The following is a 19,769-nucleotide window of genomic DNA, read 5'->3' as shown; positions in this document are numbered from 1 at the left end:
ACTGATTTCCTTTTTACCATATCAGTGACTCAGTCTTAGAAAGAGGCACACCTTGGGTCATCAGGCTCCATTCTGATTTATTATTTATTCAGCACAGCCCTGGTAAAACTGCATAATATTTAACTAGGGTACAAGTATAAAAGTTACATGTAAAGTTCAACTGCCTTAAGTCATGTATAAGAACACACAGATGTTTCTTTTGGCTAAGTGTTTCAAGCTTGAAATCATAAAATTTATCAAGCTACTCATATGAAAATCCTAATGATCATAGAAAGAGAAATGGCTTGGAAATTTGTCATATGAAAAATATGACAAGCTATTTAAAGGGATTGATTTTAGAAATGATTTGACTAGAGTGTTTTAGGCATTTAGCATGTATTATCTCTCCTTCAGCTGTGGATCACTCTGTTTTTGTTCTTTTGTTTTTGTGTGTGTGTGTGTGGTTGCTGTTTTTAAATGAGTCTTAATAGAGTTTATAGAGGTTTCTGAGCCTAGTTTTGGGGGCAAGTGCCAACATTCGTTTGTGTTTCTTAAGTAAAAAAGTTGTACAGTCAGAAGTCTCTGAAACTAAATCTGAAAGGCACTTTGGAACTAAGTTTGAAAGGCACTTTGCTAAACGTCTCCTGACTGGTATTTGCTTTCTGTTTGTGCTCAGATTTGTCGCGTCGCCAGTCGTTCCAAAGGTTAGAGCAGACTTGGGTAGTATAACTACATTTCAGAAAACCGAAAGGAAAGCGAGGGTCAGAATGTTTTTGTGCAACAAGGCTAAGGGTTTGCCTTGAAAGCTCATCAGCATGTCATTTGACAGTGAGCAGTGATGTTTGTCTAAGAGGATTGCTGGCCAGAAATAAGCCACGGCATCTAATGAGACCCAGGGCTGGCCGGGCAGGATGCCACGGCGTTTCTTGCGGGTGCCTTTCTCATGAGCAAGATGGCCTCACGCTGAAAAGGATGGTCACGAAGTCTGAAGAGTTAGGCTGCGTGGAGATCTGAGGGAGCGCCGGCTTTTGAAATGAGGGACTCTGTGCAGCTGTGAGTTTCTGCAAATCAAATGGGGAATGTCTGTGGATGTGTCCGAGCCGAGAAAGAAGAACAGTATCTGGATCCTGCCAAAACTCCTCTGAGACCTGAAAAGTACTCTGCTGGAAGAAGAAAATACTTTAGACGGGACCTGACTAAGAAAGCAGCAGATGACATAGAGTCAGGAGGGCCTCGGCTTGCTGATGAAGGAAAGAGAAGCACCCGCCTGCTTTCTGGGGGGCAGGCAGACCCCCGGGCCTGGGGGCTGGCGCAGGAGATGGGAGCCAGCCCTGGCCTCACTCTGCAGGCAGGGGGCCAGCTCCAGACGGCGAGTGGTCAGCATCACCCGGGGGGCCCTTCTCAACATCAGGAAACCCAAGTCAGAGTCAGCAAACCAGAGGAAAGGGTTTCAGAAAAAGACAGCACCCCCTACCATGCAAAGAGGAAGGACCACTTTGATGATGTCAACACAAGAAAAAGAACATTCCAGAGAAAAACGGGTGGCTTTTCTTCGCGAAAGGCAGCCAGCTTAAGTTCCATTCACTGTGGTACAGAAAGATCACTTGAAAATGGTGGGTTTTCTGAAGACCCATCAAAAAATGACAGCAGTAGTCAAGAAAAGCAAAACACGGAAAGATCTTGCCTTCAGGAAGCACACCATTTCCAGTTTGGAAAAAAGAGATGTCATTCCCTCTGTGATAATATGTCCTTCCCTTCCAAGGACACGAAGGAGGTAAGTGCAGCCGGATCCCGAGTTCACCGTGTAAATAAGGACTCTAGGTGCACATAGCTGCTGGAGGTTCTGCAGCTTGTCCTTTGTAGATGCTCTCTTTATGGTCATCTCTGTGAAAGCTCTTGATGCATTTCACTAGGTTGGATTGTGATTTTATTTTTTGTGATGCATTCTTTAATCATGACTTTATTTTAAAGCCTTTACATTTTTGTTATTATTGGAAGACTTGGCACGTCTTTTGAATTTCTGTAGTTAATGTTTCCTGTTTTTTCCAATGGAATAGCCTTGGCAAACAACAGTTAAATATAAAAGACAATTTTGACAAGGCGGATGTAAGGAGGAGACACTGCATTGATCAGTCAGTCTGGACTTGCTGATCCCTAAGTTTGACTGCTGATACAAAAGTCAAATTCCAGTTCTCTGTGTCCATACATAGGGACGCTCACATAACTGCTTTCAATTCCATGTGTTTTTGTGTGTTGGGGGCAGCAGGCACAGATGAAACTGACCAAATCTGTTCTCTCTGATACATGAGTTCCTCTTCAGCCAAGTCTAAAATCAGAACTCACTTGGGCAGCGGGTCATAGGAATTTGCTTATGACTCAGACTGCCAGGAAGTTGCAATCTTTATTCCTAACACAGATATTTAGCATTAGACAAAGTTACTTCTCTGGGATTTTTACTTGTCTTTAAAATGTAAAATATTGATATACTTGCCTGAGAAGCCCATCACCCAAGCAATGTCCTGTACATGTTAGTAGTTGACAGTTGATGAGTCTTTCTTTAAGTTGATGAGTTTGCCTTTTAAGAAAAAAATCCAGAAACAAGAGGTAAATGTGATATGAAACTTTTGTGGCAAAGTCATCGTATTGTGGGGCAGAGATTCTTTGCCCAGGGACCAGATGCAGCTTTATTCGGGCCAGTGTGCGTGGTCGTCATTGGCTTTCGTTGGCCCTCCTGAAGCTGGTTCCTGTTTGCATCCACCCCCTTCCTTGTCAGTGTTATGTCACGCTTTCTGTTTACATTTTACATTGGTTACATTGAAAAAGAAAGCATCCGGTCTAGTCCATTATCTGTGTAGGTCTGACATGGAGGTGAGTGTGAAAGAAAGCTGCTTGGTTGCTGTGTGTTTATGAACGTAACCACTTGGCTTTGCTCACATATGTTTTCCATCTGGTTTTTGTTTTGTTTTTCTATTTGCACAATTTGGCTTCAAGGAAGCCTTACATGTTTTGATGAGTGGAAACTTAAAATCTGTTTCTTAAGTGGTACATAAGCCTTTTCCCCCCCTTGTGTTATCTTCATGCCAAGGACTTTACCCCTGCTTTATACTTTCTGTAGCTAATGATTTTTGAAACTTCAATGGAAAATACATGTGAAAATAGGTCATAAACCTGTCAACCAGATTTGTTAAATAGTTGTGATATGGAGGTACTTAACAAAGGCTCACATCTATGGGAATGCCAAATGGAATAAATAGTCTTATTTTTTCACTTTTTAAACAATTTTTATTTTAAACTGGAGTGTAGTTGATTGACAATGTTGTGTTCATTTCAGATGTACAGCAAAGTGGTTCAGTTATACATATACCTATAACCATTTTTTTTTTCAGATTCTTTCCCTAAGGTTATTACAGAATATTGATCCCCTGGAGAAGGGAATGGCTACCCACTCCAGTATTCTTGCCTGGGAAATCCCATGGACAGAGGACCCTGGCGGGCTACAGTCCCTGGGGTTGCAAAGAGTCATGCGCAGCTGAGTGACTAACACTTCTACTTTCTCACAGAATATTGAGTAGAGTTCTCTGTGCTATATAGCAGGTCTGTGTTAATTATCTGTTATATGTATACTAGTGTGTGTATGTTAATCCCAGTTCATAATTTATTCTCCCTCCGCTCCCTTTCCCCTTTGGTAACCATAAATTTGTTGTCGAAGTATCTGAGTCTGTTTCTGTTTTGTAAACAAATTCATTTGTATGATTTTTTTAGATTCCACGTAGAAGTACAGTCATGGGTTTGTCTGATTTACTGCTCTTAATACTTAATATAGTCATCTCTAGGTCCACACATGTTGCTACAATGGCATTATTTTGCTCTGTTTTATGTGAGTACTATTACATATATGCGTGTGTGTGTATTCGCCACACCCTCTTTACCCATCTGCCTGTTGGTGGGTGTTTAGGTTGTCCCCACGTCTTGGCCGTTGTGAACAGTGTTGCAGTGAACACCAGGGTGTGTGTATCTTTCCGCATTATGGTTTTCTCTGGATATATCCCCAGGCTTGGGATCCCTGGATCGTATGGTAGCTCTGTATTTAGTTTTTAAAGTGAAAGTGAAAGTGAAGTCGCTCAGTCGTGTCCAACTCTTTGCAACCCGTGGACTGTAGCCCACCAAGCTCCTCCATCCATGGGATTCTCCAGGCAAGAATACTGGAGTAGGTTGCCATTTCCTTCTCCAAATGAACCTCCATTTAAAGGAATCTCCGTTCCATGTTCTCCATGGTGTCTGCACCAGTTTACGTCCCCACCCACAGTGCAAGAGGGCTCCCTTTTCTCCACACTGTCTCCAGCGTTTATTTGTGGACTTTTTAATGAGAGCTAGTCCTTATTTTCTCTGAGGATTTTGACGTCTCACTTTGCTGTGGTCCAGATAAAGATGGTTCTGTGGCAGACAGAATCAGACCGACAGCTTGCTGCTCTTTGTCACTGTGTTCTTCCCAGAACCATGGAGGTGGACTCTGCTTAATTATCTTTGGTTAGAACTGTGCATGGCTCTTTATTTTGTATTGGATTTTCCATTTTCCATTTCAGAATTGGATGGACATGAGAGTTCTCAGCCCCTTCAATGTCCTGTTAGCCAGCATTTGTTTGCAAGACACAGTCCCTTCAAAATCTTTTTCATTTCTTCTGTATTTGAGCCACTTTTACACTCAGTTATGTGTAAGGATTGGGCTCAGTGATGTTTGATCTCCAGATGGAATAGTGTACAATTCTTTGAAGTTTTCTTCAGCTTAGACTTACTTTAGGCCTCTGCCTTGAACTTCCTGGTTCCTCTGATATTTGTCATTCTTGATCTAGGTGACCAGCCGACCTCCCCTTTAATCCTTGCCCCATCAGCTGACCTTGGGTGGTCTTCCAGGCTCTGGGGCTCTGAGAACGGGGTTCAGCTGACCCTCCTTGGGCACGTACTGGATGTAAATGTCATAGTACGTTATAGCTTTGCTAGGGTAAGGAGGTATAAGTGAAAACAGAAGTATCGCAGAGTTGCATATTGCTTTGGAAGCGGAAAACTCTTTCAGACTCATTGTTTTTTGATCATTCTTAAGAACTGTATTAAATAGGTGAAACAGACAGTTCCTCTTTTCTGGAACTAAGAAATGGAAACTCGGGTTACATAAGATCCTTAAGACAGCGCAGTAGATGGGAGTAGCTGAGTTAAATGATGGCTTAGCATCCCACATGAACTGTCAGAGTTGTAAAGGATATGCTGTGAGCTTGGGACAGAGGTTGATGTTTCTAAGCACTGATGTTCATTGGGGAGGGTGAGTGTTACCCACAGAGGTGGCCAGGGTGCAGCATGTTTAGGGGCAAGGTGTGATGAGCTCAGGGGCCCGTTCTTTGTCTGACGCACATGCTCCCTGGACTTGTGACGAGGAGCTTGCTGTTGCCCTTGAGCTGTTCCCACAAAGCTTTCTTCCTCCTTGAGTTTCACAAGTCCCATTTCTTCACAATCTTGTGATGCTGATCTCCACAAAGATGGTTATTTTCTGTCTTTATGGATTGTTGTTTTTCTAACTGACCACATATAAATGTTACCTAAGGAGCTCTTAAGCAATAAGCTGTGGGACTTCTCTGATGACCCAGCAGCTAAGACTGTGCTCCTGGTGCAAGGGACCCAAGTTCCATCCCCGGTCAGAGAACTAGATCCTGCACGCCACAAGTAAGAGTTTGCATGTTCCAGCTGAACGATCCTGCATGCTGCAACTGCAATCCAGTGCAGCCACATAAATTAAAAAAAAAAAAAAAAGTATGTATATAGGTGGCTGGATGTCAACTCCAGTGATCCTAATACACTGGATCACTGCGGGCTGGTGATTCCGACAGTCAAGACTTTGGTCGGGGCACTCATTAGTGGTCCCTGGGGTGGTGGAGTCATCCCCAGATGGAGCCTTACCCTGGATTTAACTGAATAACAGGATCTTCTGGTGGAATGTGAGAACATTGCATATGTTTCAGGCACCCTCTCGCGCGTTTCATGAAAACCACATTAAATTCTGAAAACCAGCATCACCCTCGTTTTCCCCTCATCATGTGTTTTCTGACAAGCGGTGTGGATCACGGGCCCGGAGGCAGGAGGTGTGAGTTCCCGCCAGGTCTTGCTGCCAGAGAGCCGGGTGCCTTGGATGCCTCCTGCATTTCTCCAGGTCTCGGCTCCCCTTTCCAGAAAGGGAGGATGTGGGGCTGGTGGATGACACGACTATTAATAGGCATGGTGTTTGTGGAGCCCTGCTGTATGCTCGGCACCCCCACGGGGCTGTTCAAGCATCATGAGATGGTTCTGTCGTTCGCTCCAGTTACGGATGAGGACGTGGAGCCTCGGGAGACGTGATGACTTGCTCAGGCCTCTCTGCCAGGGTGAGGGAGAGCTTGGGTCTCGCCGGGGACTGTCTCCAGCCGAGCTCAGAGCAGCTGCCACTTCCCCACCTTCCCCCGCGTGCATCTCTTTCAATTCCTGTGAATTCGCAGATTCTGCACACCCTTGTGCTGTGTTTTCACCCCTCCCTTCAGCCCCCTCTGCTTTGATTACTCTACCATTTATTCTGGGCCTGTTATATGTGGAACCAACACCAACACATCCCATCGTTTCTTCATTACAGATGTTGGGGGTGTGGCTGTAAGCTTAGATGCCCCGGTGGCTTTGGGGATCCAGACCGTGGATATCATGGTACTCTCTGTATGTTCAGGGGGCACATTCCAAGGCTCCCAGTGGACGCCTGAAACTGGATAGTACTCAACCCTCTCTGTATACACTGTTCTTTTGCTGTACTTAAATACTTACAGTGAAGTTTAGCTTGCAAATTAGGCATAGTAGGAGAGTAGCTGAGTTACTGGCATCGCTTTTGCACCTCAGGGCCATTGTGAAGATAAGCGCTCCTTGAATACACGCACTGAGAAACCACAATCAGTTCAGTTCAGTCACTCAGTCGTGTCCGACTCTTTGTGACCCCACGAACCTCAGCACGCCAGGCCTCCCTGTCCATCACCAACTCCCAGAATTCACTCAGACTCATGTCCATCGAGTCAGTGATGCCATCCAGCCATCTCATCCTCTGTTGTCCCCTTCTCCTCCTGCCTTCAATCTTTGCCAGCATCAGGGTCTTTTCCAATGAGTCAGTTCTTCACATCAGGTGGCCAAACCACAATAGTCAGTCTGATAACCAAGACATTTATGAAATGACTAGCGGGGTGATTCCTCTTAGGGGTGGGATGGACTTGGACAGGGCACGATTTTGTCTCACTACTCAAAACGTTGTGCCATTTAAGACTTAAGAATTGTTTATTTCTGAAAGTTTCCGTTAATATTTTCGGACTGTGCTAGACTGGGATCATTGAAATAACAGAAAGCAAAACTGTGGATCAAGGGAGAATTTTGTCATTTTGATGTCCCACCCTATCATACAGCCATGTAAACTAGTTCAGACTGACCTCTTTTCACCTTCCTTTTCTTTTCATCCTTTGGTGAATTGCAGTGAATAGGGCAGTGGTGTGCAGGGAAAAGCCAAGGAGGGAAGGATGGGGAGGGGTGTGCATAGTATACAAGTGACATTATCAGCATCTGAGTAAAGAATAGGGTTGGGTATTTTATTAATTGACTTCCCATTGTATCAGAACAACATAATTCAGAAACATCTCAAAATGTTAGAATAATACATGAATAGTCAACCTTAGGTCAGTTCATTTGCTCAGTCATGTCCGATTCTTTGCGACCCCATGGACTGCAGCACGTCAGGCCTCCCTGTCCATCACCAACTCTCGGAGCTTGCTCAAACTCATGTCCGTTGAGTTGGTGATGCCATCCAGCCATCTCATCCTCTGTCGTCCCCTTCTCCTGCCTTCAGTCTTTCCCAGCATCAGGCTCTTTTCCAATGAGTCAGTTTTTCACATCAGGTGCCCAAAGTATTGGAGTTTCAGTGTCAGTATCAGTCCTTCCAGTGAATATTCAGGACTGATTTCCTTTAGGAGGGACTGGTTGGATCTCCTTGCAGTCCAAGGGACTCTCAAGAGAGAGTCTTCTCCAGCACCACAGTTCAAAAGCATCAATTCTTCGGTGCTCAGCTTTCTTTATAGTCCAGTTGTCACATCCATACATGACCACTGGAAAAACCATGAAGTGAAGTCGTTCAGGCGTGTCTGACTCTTTGCGACCCCATGGACTGTAGCCTACCAGGCTCCTCTGTCCATGGGATTTTCCAGGTAAGAGCACTGGAGTGGGTTGCCATTTCCTTCTCCAGGGATCTTCCCGACCCAGGGATCAAACCCGGGTCTCCCGCATTGTAGGCAGACGCTTTACCATCTGAGGCACCAGGGAAGCCCATGGAAAAACCATAGCTTTGATTAGATGGACCTTTGTCAGTAAAGTAATGTCTCTGCTTTTTAATAGACTGTCTAGGTTGGTCATAACTTTTCTTCCAAGGAGTAAGCGTCTTTTAATTTCATGGCTGTAGTCACCATTTACAGTGGTTTTGGAGCCCAGAAAATAAAGTCTGACACTGTTTCCACTGTTTCCCCATCTGTTTGAAGTGATGGGACTGGATGCCACGATCTAGTTTTCTGAATTGAGTTTTAAGCCAGCTTCTTCACTCTCCTCTTTCATTTTCATCAAGAGGCACTTTAGTTCCTCTTCTCTTTCTGCCATAAGGGTGGTGTCATCTGCATATCTGAGGTTATTGATGTTTCTCCTGGCAGTCTTGATTCCAGCTTGTGCTTCATCCTGTCTGCCTCACTGAAATGTAATATTTATTCAGAAGTTTTTTCTTTAACCAAGTCTTCTATGAATCTTAAGCTACAAAATTGTACTTAGAATCAAGGACTAGGATAAATTCTAAGTATTTCTCCTTTTCTATGGTAGCTTTGCTCTATAGATTTTTAAAAATTAATTTATTTTTTAATTGGAGGATAATTGCTTTACAGTGTTGTGTTGGTTTGTGCGGTACAGCAATGCGAATCAGCCGTAATTACACACACACACACCCACCCCCTCCCTCCCTCCCTTCCTCAGTCTTGAGCCCCCCTCCCCCTTCCCACCTCATCCCTGCAGGGTGTCGGAGTACCAGGCTGAACTCCCCGTGTTATGTAGCAGCTTCCCCCAGCCATCTGTTCTACACGTGGTAGTGTGTATGTGTCAGTATTGCTCTCTCAGTCCGTGCCCCCCTCTCCTCCCCCTGCAACTCCCTTCTCTGTGTCTGTGTCTCTGTTCCTGTCCTGCAAATAGGTTCGTCAGTGCCATTTTTATAGATCTTAAAGGTCATTTCATTTATAGTTGACTTAACTCATTTCTTTCTGAAATATTTCATCTTTTTAAATGAAAATGCATTTATGGGTATTTTTTTTGTCTTCATTTGGATTTCATAACCAGTTTGTGAAAATTTAGTTCTAAAATAATTGCACAGAATGTAGCTGCGTATCAGCGTTAAAATGCTACACTCTTTTCTGTTAAATGAAGGACATGTCAAAGTTTCAGATCCTTTGCTGTACAAGAGAGAAAGTTAAATCTACGTTAATTTCTTCTGCATTTGAATAAGAAATAAATGAGCATTTGCTCAAGGTGACCCTAATGTAGAGCGTCAGCACTTGAATTTTATCAGCTTTTATTTTGCTTTAATCCTCTATTTACCTCTTCCTTTTAGGGAGGCAGTTTTTTTAACGAGAAACAATTTTCAAAATACATGTGCCTTCTTTGCAGTTAAGAATATTTAGTGAATCCTTTTCACACATTTTTGAAACTTGGAAGCAGACACTAAAAATGTGTTGATTACACTGGTTTCTGCCAAAACAGTTGAAACATCGTTGAAGAGATTGTCTTTGAAAGCAAACATCCTGGCTTGGAAATATTTGTGTCTTTTGGCACATTCGGTATGGAATTTGCTTTTGCCTAACTAGAGTGTCCAGCAGTGTGAGTAAAAAATTGTCAGGAATAACCCTCAGTCTGGTGCAGTCACTTCTGCTCACATGGGCAGGCACCGTTCTGAACCGTGTGTGTGTGTGTGTGTGTGTGTGTGTGTGTGTGGCACCGTTCTGAACCGTGTGTGTGTGTGTGTGTGTGTGTGGACATCTTGAGGAGAGGAAACCAAGGCCCAGGAGGCCATGGGGTTGGGGGTGGAACACTGGTCACCGCCCTCCGTGGCTCTGCAGTACCTTCCCCCCCAAGGATCAGCTTTCAGTCTTGAAATCATTGTATTAACAGAGGTGGAAGCATCCTGAGATCACCTTTTCCAACCTCCTGCTTTCCTCCTTGATAATACCTGAACTCTCTCAATTAGAGTGTAAACTCTCTTGTAGATTTTAGCACAAATACATGAAGGAATTGAAATTCTTTGGATGGCGCTCGTGTCCAGCTCTCTGAACCAGTAGGGATTTGGGTTCTGCAGGGAGGAACCTTTGACAACTACCTTTCCCACACCCACTGTGTCAGTTTTTGCTTCTGTAAAATGAGCTGGTTTCTCAGTAGACAAAACTCTTCCTGAAATGCTGTGGAGTGTCACTGTTGATTTGGTGGAGGAAAGGGGACTTAGCTCTTGAGTCAGAAGACTTAAATGTTTTCTCTAATTAAATTTTTTTTGACTGAAGTCTAGTTGATTTTCACTGTTGTGTTAATCTCTGCTGTATAGCAGAGTGATTCAGTCATATATGTACACGTATGTGTGTGTGTATGTATATATGCACACGTTCTTTGTTATGTTCTTTTGCATTGTAGGCTATCACAGGATACTGAATATAGTCCCTGTATAGTGCTGTGCAGTAAGACCTTGTTTATCCCTCCCATGTATGATAGTTTACATCTGCTCTTCCCCCCGCACCTTCAAAACCACAAGGTTCTCTCTGTCTGTGGGTCTGTTACGTTCCATAGATGTGTTCATTTGCGTCATATTTCAGAGTCCACATATAAGTATTGCCACGTGGCATTTGTCTTTCTGAGGTGTTTCACTTAGTGTGATAATTTCTAGCTGCCTCCATGCTGCTGCTGCTGCTGCTGAGTCGCTTTAGTCATGTCTGACTCTGTGCGACCCCATAGACGGCAGCCCACCAGGCGCCCGTGTTGCTGCAGATGGCGTTATTTTGTTCTTTTTTGTGGCTGAATAGCATTCTGTTGTGTGCCACGTCTCCGTTATCCGTTCATCTGTTGGTGGGCATTCAGGGTTTCTCCATACCTTGGCTATTGTGGACAGTGCTGCTATGAACATAGGGGTGTGTGTATCTTTCCGAGTTACAGTTTTGCCTGGATATACGCCTAGGGGTGAGATTGCTGGATCATATGGTAATTCTATTTTTAGTGTTTTGAGAAACCTCCATACTGTTTTTTATAATGGCTGCAACAACTTACGTTCTCACCAGCACTGTTGGAGGGTTCTCTTCTCTCTCCAGCCTCTCCAGCATTTGTTATCTGTAGATTTTTTAATGATGGCCACTGTGACCAAGTGTGAGTATAGTCTAGTGTTAGTCGCTCAGTTGTGTCCGACTCTTTGTGACCCCATGGGCTGTAGCCTGCCAGGCTCCTCTTGTCCATGGGGTTCTCCAGGCAAGAACACTGGAGTGGATTGCCATTTCCTTCTCCACCTTGACCCTTAACCCTTACCACAGTCAAGTGGAGACATTTCCCCAGCACTGAGAGTGAGTACCCACCGGGCTTCCTGACCCGGAGGAAAGATCAGTCCGAGTTGGCAGGATAGGCGTCTATTCTAAATGTGAAGGAGAGAGTTCACTTTCCTCTCGCAGGTCCTGAGCTGGAATTTAGGAGCCTCAGGTCCATGCCTCGGGCCCTCCCAGCCGGCCTGCTGAGACCCTGGACACATCCTGGAGCCTTCTGTGTCCTCAGCTTGTTCACCAGTGAAACCAGGGGCTGACAGCAGGGTCCGTGATCTTACAGTTAGAGTTCCCTGGATTCCTTAATCCTTTCCTATAGTCATAGCTTCTCTAATTACATTTCTTAGTCCTCTCAATCTCAGAGATGTTGCCTTTCTGCTGTTACATGTCTGATTATTTAACCTTTTCATAAATTCTAATTATTTTTTAAAAATTTAAAAATTGCATTTGTCTTGGATAGAATTAAATATGATAAAACTGTGAATAGTCGCCTGGGGAGTGTGTGAGTCAGCTTTGGAAATTGGCCCTTGGTGTGCCCTCCCTTCCCACATGCCAGAACTATGACAGCATAGTGGTAAAAAGCGGGTGTGGCTGCCACCCAGTTTTCTCGTGGCGTTTGACTTTGCTCAGAGGACTGAGGCTGGCAGCCTCAGCTGACCAGCACGGGAGGCTTGGCCCTCCACACCTGCCCCCCCATCCGCCGGGAGGGAAGTCAGAGTGAGCTCTCCGAAGGGGTTTCGGCTTCTTTTCTTGCATTGAAAAGACATTTCAAGACTGTATCCTGGGTTAAGTTTATGACACTGTTTTACAGAAACGAGATGACACTTGGGTAGCTTTGGGCTCTCGCTGAGTAATCTCCAGGCCTGGGTTCGCTGCCGGGCACTCCTAGACAGTGGCTGGGGGTGTGGCAGTTATTGCGAAGTGACCTTAGTTGGAAACCTTTTATTTCCTAAGGTGACAAGGGTTACACAGTAGGCTAAAACTCATTCATTCCCCAGTACAAACATAAAACTTCCTCTGATGCTTCCCCCTCCTCCCTACGTTCCTCCCCTCCCTCCCCCCCTCCTCCATTCCCCCTCCCCGTCCCCTCTCCCCCTTCCCGCAGGGCTCCCGCCCCTTCCTGATGAAGGTAACTGAGCGCTTGAGTCTGTGTTGAGCGGGCTATGGGAGGCGGGGATGCTCCGGGGAGAAGCGGCCTGAGCAGAGCCCCTGTGGAGAGGGCGTCTGCCGGCGTGTGGTCTGACCGTGGAACAGAAGGAGAAGGGTCTGGGCCTGGGCACACCGGCCAAGACTGACGTGGATGGATGTGTCCGCGGGGTGAGGGCCGGGTGTGGTGCGCGGGGCCTGTTTAGGAGACTCGCTCACCGGACACGGGTCGGTTCCAGGGGCGGGCGGCTCTGCTGAGCCCGAGGTGGTTCTAGGCCTGTCATGGCTGTGTCTTAGGAGGGGTTGATGCTGACACGGGAACCTGGAGTTGCGGTCTTGACTGAAGGCAGTTGCTTCTGCTCCGCACAGTCCCGGGGCAGCCCGCGCCCCCCGGGTCCCCTGCTGTCTCTCCGGGGCTCGGGAAGTGCAGGTGCGCAGCTTTGGCAGCGCTGACCCTCGGCGGTCCTGAGACTCAGCAGGCCGAGGAGTAAAGATAAAGGTTACAAAGGGCAGAGTGGTTTCTCCAGGTGCTTTACCAACAAGAGAGGTGGTGCTGCTGCTGAGTCGCTTCAGTCGTGTCTGACTCTGTGCGACCCCATGGACGGCAGCTCCCCAGGCTCCCCCGTCCCTGGGACTCTCCAGGCAAGAACCCTGGAGTGGGGGAGCCTGGGGAGCTGCCGTTGCCTTCTCCAGTGCATGAAAGTGAAAAGTGAGAGTGAAGACGCTCAGTCATGTCTGACTGGCGACCCCATGGACTGCGGCCTACCAGGCTCCTCCATCCATGGGCAAGAGTACTGGAGTGGGGTGCCATCGCCTTCTCCGGATGGTGCTGAGTACAGAGGAAACCGGGTTTATGAAGGTTATGCGTTTTTTCTCATTTTAGGATGGAAGAGACTTGGACGTTGTACATAGTGAGAGCAGCCACCCAGAGGGGAGCCCCTCCCAGAGCCCCGGGGTGACAGGCCAGGGCCCTTACGTGTCTCTCTTTCTCTGTGAAGATGAGGAAAGGTGATGCCAGGCACGGTAGGGGAGCAGGCGGGGCAGGCGCTTCACCACATGGTGAAGAGCTGACAGAAGTTCTCCGAGGGGTAGGAAGACCAGCCATCGAGGACACGGAGGAGAGAGGAGCCCCCGGCCGAGATCAGAGCTGGGGTTCAAGGAGGCGGTGGTCCATGTGGGATGCGGACATCCCCACAGAGGAGACAGACTGCCTAGATCGGGGCTCAGGCCGTCTGGGTGGCTGCAGGTTGAGGAAGTTGAGGACAATGGGTGAAGTGAGGGGGTCACGTAGTGGAGACAGAGGGAGGAGGCGGCGAAGCCAGTGGAGGGCTCGGAGATGAGGCAGAGTTGGGCCGGCGCAGGATCGCACAGTGTTGCTGGGCCTCTGGTCGGTCCAGCTGGAGCTGGGGAACGAAAGTGCTGGAAAAATGGCCATTGCTGTCGGAAGCCACAGAATTGCAGTGGACTGGATCAGGTTCAAGGTAACAAGATCCAGCTGAGGGTATGTGACGGGTCGCATGGCTGAGGGTGGGTCCCAGGCTCAAGGTAACGAGATCCAGCAGAGGGTATGTGACTGGTCGGCATGGCAAGAAGGCTGAGGCCTGTGAGGATGGGTCCCTGGATGCAGGTGGGGACCCCTAGCAGACACTAGATGCTGGGAGCATGGGTCGTCTTGAGGACAGGAAGTAGATGATGGCACAGAGTGACCAGATGTGGAAAGGCGAGGTCTTTGTGCCACAGATAATGATCTGAGAGCTGCTGCTTTCCATCACTAGGGGAGGTGGGAAGCGTGCCCTGCCCGTGTGCCTGCTGGCGTCCAGGACTTAATGCGCTGTGGGGCGTGGTGGCGGGGGCTGGAGTTCAGTGGAAAGGCCGAAGCAGGGTGGTGGAGGTGAGCAGATTTTGTTTCCTGCAGAGTAGATGCTTCTGGAAAGTTGGGAGTGGAGGCAGACTGGGTCCGGGGAGATGAAGCAGGGTGAAGGAAGGTCCGAGAGGCTCCGTGGGAGGAAGCACGTGCCCTCCAGTGGCAGCCGGCAGTGACTCGGGTGAGTCATGCAGGCTTCCAGCATCCAGAAGGAGCTCTGGTCTGAAACTTCTTGTTTGTGTTGGATGCTGGCTGGCAGGTTGCTGGTGAGAGGCCTGAAGCAACAAGTACTGCTCATCAAGTGGTGGGAGAAGCTGACATTTGTAGAGTTTTCTACCTGCAGGCCCTGTGCTGAGCACTTAATGTAGATCATCTTGTCTAAACTTTAGAAAGATGTTATTATATCATCATTTATGTTTTAAAAATGAGGAAGATGGGTTTTAGGGAGATGATGTGAATAGCTCTAGGTCTTTTCTTTTAATTGAAGTAGAGTTAATTTACAGTGCTGCCTCGATTTCCAATATACAGCAAAGTGATTCATTTATACATATATGTATATATCCTTTTTAGTATTCTTTTCCCGTGCAGGTTACTACAAGACATTGTATAGAGACCTCTGTAGGTCCTTGTTATTTAACTCTTTTATGTATAGTAGCATGTATATGTTAATCCTAACCTAATTTATTGCTCCCCCCACGTTGCCCCTTGGGTGACCATACGTTTGTTTTTTAAGTCTGTGAGTCTTTTTCTGTTTTCTAAATAAATTTGTTTGTATCACTTTTTAAGAGTCCACATATCAGTGATACCATATGATGTTTATCTTTCTCTGTCTTCACTTAGTTTGGTCATCTCTAGATCTGCCCACGTTAAGTAGCTCTGGGTCTTAATCCTGTTAGCAGTTACACTTGGGATTTGAACCCAGACAGCAGGAGCTGAAACCTTCTGTGATCCCTGTGTGCCTCCAGGATTTGGAGGAAGAGGCCTGGTTCCTTTCTAGAATCCCACCTGGCCTGCCCTTGATGGAGGAGTCAGGTTGTTCTGCCGATTTTACATTAGGAGTCGTGAGTGGCAACTTCAGATTTACAGTGTTTAGCATTTGGTTTATTTTTCTTTTTAATTTTTTTGCACCATATCATAGTTAGATATACCTAGGTACATATAAAAGTTAGATATACCTAGGTAGGCAATGGTGAATGGTAACAGTATATCTAAAAATGCTTTAACTTCCCAGTGGGAATAATAACTAATTAGAAATTGAAGGAGTGGGTGAAAGGCTTAACTTATTAGTGGTCTTTGCTATGTTAAAATTTGGTTCATAATGTATTTGAATATACCCCTTAAAACTATAGCTTATAAACTAGTATCTGCATGTGCAGTGGTCTGATAGAGTGTATGTGAGTGTAACATGCTACAACAAGATTTGGGAACTTTCAGGAACTCATTTAATAAAATATATTATTTTCTCCTGGTTGATATTTAGCCATTTTCAGGCCTGTTAACTCTTCTTCCTTAATATCTTTCCCTGGATGTGCTGGGCAGCAGCGTAGCCTGTTAAACTTACCCTGTGGTTGAAATGTGTTGACCCTCCTTGTTAATAGGCAATTACCTTTGGCACTGGACAGGACTGGAACATTCTTGACCCTGCAGAAATCAGTCCCTGCCTCTACCCAGCTATTGCCCTTTTTTTTATACTGCTATAAATACCACCCTGTGTCCTCAGGTCTTCCAGAAACAGCTAGTTTTGCATGCACATGCAAAACTTTTTAAAAGCTTTATTGAAGTGTACACAGTGTTGTGTTCACTTCTGCCTTACAGCGGGGCAGCTTAGTTACACGTTTGTGTCTACAGTCGTCTTCATATTCTTTTCCATTCTGGTTGATCGCAGGACCCAGGTTCTGGTTCCTTGTGCTGTGCAGTAGGACCTTGTTGGTCTCCACCGTGTGTAACAGCTTGCATCTGCCAGTCCCACCCCCCCACGCCCCTCGCCCTCTCCCCTCCCCCTGGCAGCCACACGCCTGCTCTCTGTCTGTTTCCGTTCGTCTCTGTCATGCTTTAGGTTCCACGTAAACGTGCCAGCGTGATCATCTCCAGGTCCGTCCATGGTGTTGTGAGTGGCATTGTTCCATTCCTTTGTGTGACGGAGTAATATTCCAGTGAATACGTGCACCACCTAGTTATCCGCTCATCTTTCTAGGCTAAAGGGCTTCTCTAGTCCGGGTGGTTCAGCTTTCTGCTGTCAGTTGCCTGCCTGCCTGTGTGAACCTCTGCCTCTGTGTCGTTTTTACAGTGTCTGAGCCTCTCAAACTTCAGACTGAAGGGAGTCTTAAATAGTCCCTGCTCCTGCCTGCTCTCTCCCGTTTTATAGAAGAGGATGCTGGCTCACAGGCCTGAAAGGACGTCCCTGAGTGAGGGGACCGGTGGCCAGCTCTCGAGGCCGGGTCCAGACTTGAGGGGTTTTCCTTCCCGTGTAGGATGACCCACCTGCCCTACCGCCCTCCTTTCCATCTGACCCTGGTCGGCCGCCTGTCCTGACCCTCTGGCTTGGCATCACCACTGACTGAGGGAACAGCTGTCTGCTGGTGTTAATCCCGGCTGGGGAGTCACTGTCTGACCCCTGCCAGAGTCACTTGGTGCCTTAACGTCATTATCAGCAGGTTAAACAGAACCTTTATCAAAGGGCCACGAGCAAATGGAGATCATTTGAACTGGTGACTCCTTTATTATCATTCAGTGGAAGAGATGAAAAAAAAAATAAGGCAAACAAAGTATAGGGAAAAGTTATTTGATGAAAATTTCCCATTGGGTAAACTGAACGAAGCTTCATGAGAAAATCAGAAAGACTTCTGGCCAAATAGTTAAGCAGTGTGGTTAGTTGGAGAGGGGGCTGTTCTCCTTTTCTTTACACAGAATACCTGCTGGATCAGATTCTTCTCTGAAGATGGGTAACGTAGATTAATTTGTAGGTTCTACTGTGACCCATTTGAACTTGGAAAAACATGTGCTTAAGTTGTTTGAACAGATCTGATTAGTAAAAAGGAATGGAGACTTTTCAGCGCTGGGACATTTTGGTTATGAAAAAAAAATGAGATGCTTGGGTTAAATCCTCCTTTTCTATCTGTTAATCTCTTTGAAACTCAGGTTCCCTCGATGGAGATGGGGGACACATTGTCATCTTACAAGTGAGAGGAGGATTAAGTAAAAAGTGCTTGGCACATAGTAGGCTCTTAATCTGTGTTAGCTTCCTTCCTTCCTAATGGTTTTCCATTCTCTGTTCCGTTTAGATATCTGATATCCATGTTACTGGTGAGTCAGAAGACATGTCAGCGAAAGAGAGACTGTTACTGTGGACGCAGCAGGCCACGGAGGGTTATGCCGGGATTCGGTGTGAAAATTTCACCACCTGCTGGAGAGATGGGAAATTATTTAATGCCATCATTCATAAATACAGGTATGAAATTTGAGTTTTCCCACCCTTTGATAAATCTAAGTGTTTCTTTCATTTCCAAATTTTTTTTTAACAGCAACTACCTTGGCATTTATTAGTTGTCAGAAAGCTTCACAGTCGGTTTTGTGATCAGAAAATAAAGCAAGATTTCAGTTTGTTTTCTCTGCAAAATTGTTGAATTTCTGAAACATAAAGGATCATTTGCTTTCTTAAAAGGTTAGCATTGTACACATGGTATTCCCGAGATCTGACCTCAGAAGCTTCTCAAGTTTTACCATCCACAGAATCTTTATTTGTAACTGAGGCCCATCTGTTTTCCATCTAAAGCTTCTTCAGCAGTTTATAGCCAAGTGCGAGAAGTTGAACCAAAACAGCCATCATGGAGCTTACCCTTATAATACCCTTATCAACCCTTAGAAACACTTGATTCTGCCCAAAGTGTCTTAAAACCCAAGAATACTGGAGTGGGCAGCCAATCCCTTTTCCAGTGGATCTTCCCGACCCAGGAATCGAACTGGGGTTTTCTGCATTGCAGATGGATTCTTTACCAACTGAACTATCAGGGAAGCCCCTTGATTTTGCAAAGGTATCTTAATTATTGTTTGGAGCTGGTGGCAGAGAGGAACAAGCTTGTTTATTTCCAGGAAAAGCATAAGCTTATCATTATCTTTGAGCTGTTTTGAGAAAGCTTGTATACTTGAAGTAAGCTTCAAACCCTCTCAGCAAAAACCTCGAGTTGATAAATTAAATCTTGCTAAGTGTGTAGTGACCCCTAGTAAATAAATACAGAAAATATGCCATACTGGACGTGTTCCATCCATATCGAACAATCTCATTCTCCTGATCCTCCCACTTCTCAGTCTTTGAATTGGCATTGCTCGTCTCGCAGAGGTTAGCAAACCCAGCTTGAGGACAAGCTTGCTGTCTTGGCTTGCTCCTCGGAGTCAGGCGTGTCTGGCTTTAACGATCTCAGGTTTGCCCTGTTCTTCACTGGCTTTGGAAATGAAAGGGAGCCATACTTTTCCCCTCATTTTCCTTCAAATGCATCACTGATTTCTCTCAGCAGTGTTGACGTGTCACTGCGTTGGGATTCCCAGGCTTCACAGAATACATCTAGATTTTCTTTAGCGATTTTACTAGATGGATGCAACATCAGAGGTTCAGCAGTGGAAATGATCTGTTGGCCAGTCAACCTGAAATGTCTCCTCTGCATGTAGACAGATCATTTCAAGAGGTTCTGTCCCACATATGTGCCTCAACAACTGACAGGTCTTTGAGAAAACATTTTTATAGTTCAGCTTTCTCATTCTTCGCCATATACAGCATCATTTTATAATTAATAAAGAAAATAAACCAGGGCTTCCGTCCCTGGGGGCTCTGTGGTAAAGAGTCCATCTGCCAATGCAGGAGGCTTGGGTTCAGACTGGGAGCCACTGAGCCCGTGGGCTACAACTACTGAGCCTGTGCTCCAGAGCCTGGGGGCCACATCCACCAAGTCCACGCTGCAGCTGCCAAGGCTGTGTGCCTGGAGCCTGTGCTCCGCAGCTGCCGAAGGCCTTGCACCCAGGAGCCCGTGATCCCCAGCTGCCGAAGGCCGTGCGCCCGGAGCCCGTGCGCCCGGAGCCCGTGCTCCGCAGCTGCCGAAGGCCTTGCGTCCTGGAGCCTGTGCTCCGCAGCTGCCGAAGGCCTTGCGCCCTGGAGC

At 46.3% G+C, this 19,769-nt stretch overlaps 1 protein-coding gene across 21 annotated transcripts in view; it reads left to right on the top strand.

The window, feature by feature from the left end:
* The window catches only part of DST (dystonin), a 514,228-nt gene that overhangs the window by 269,722 nt on the left and 224,737 nt on the right, over positions 1-19,769 (top strand). For 13 of the 21 annotated variants that reach the window (XM_040249211.1, XM_040249210.1, XM_040249209.1 and 10 more), the window contains one exon: positions 17,904-18,070. In XM_040249211.1, coding sequence (XP_040105145.1) covers positions 17,904-18,070 — 167 coding nt within the window. Of the gene's footprint in view, positions 1-388; positions 1,754-17,903; positions 18,071-19,769 lie in introns of those variants that run through there. The other 8 variants (XM_040249191.1, XM_040249196.1, XM_040249189.1 and 5 more) reach the window with 5 other exon arrangements.

The sequence above is a fragment of the Oryx dammah genome, unplaced genomic scaffold, assembly GCF_014754425.2.
Source record: "Oryx dammah isolate SB20612 unplaced genomic scaffold, SCBI_Odam_1.1 HiC_scaffold_11, whole genome shotgun sequence".
Taxonomy (NCBI): Eukaryota; Metazoa; Chordata; class Mammalia; order Artiodactyla; family Bovidae; genus Oryx; species Oryx dammah.
The sequence above is the reverse complement of the archived record's forward strand: the minus strand, read 5'-3'. Positions and strand labels throughout refer to the sequence as shown.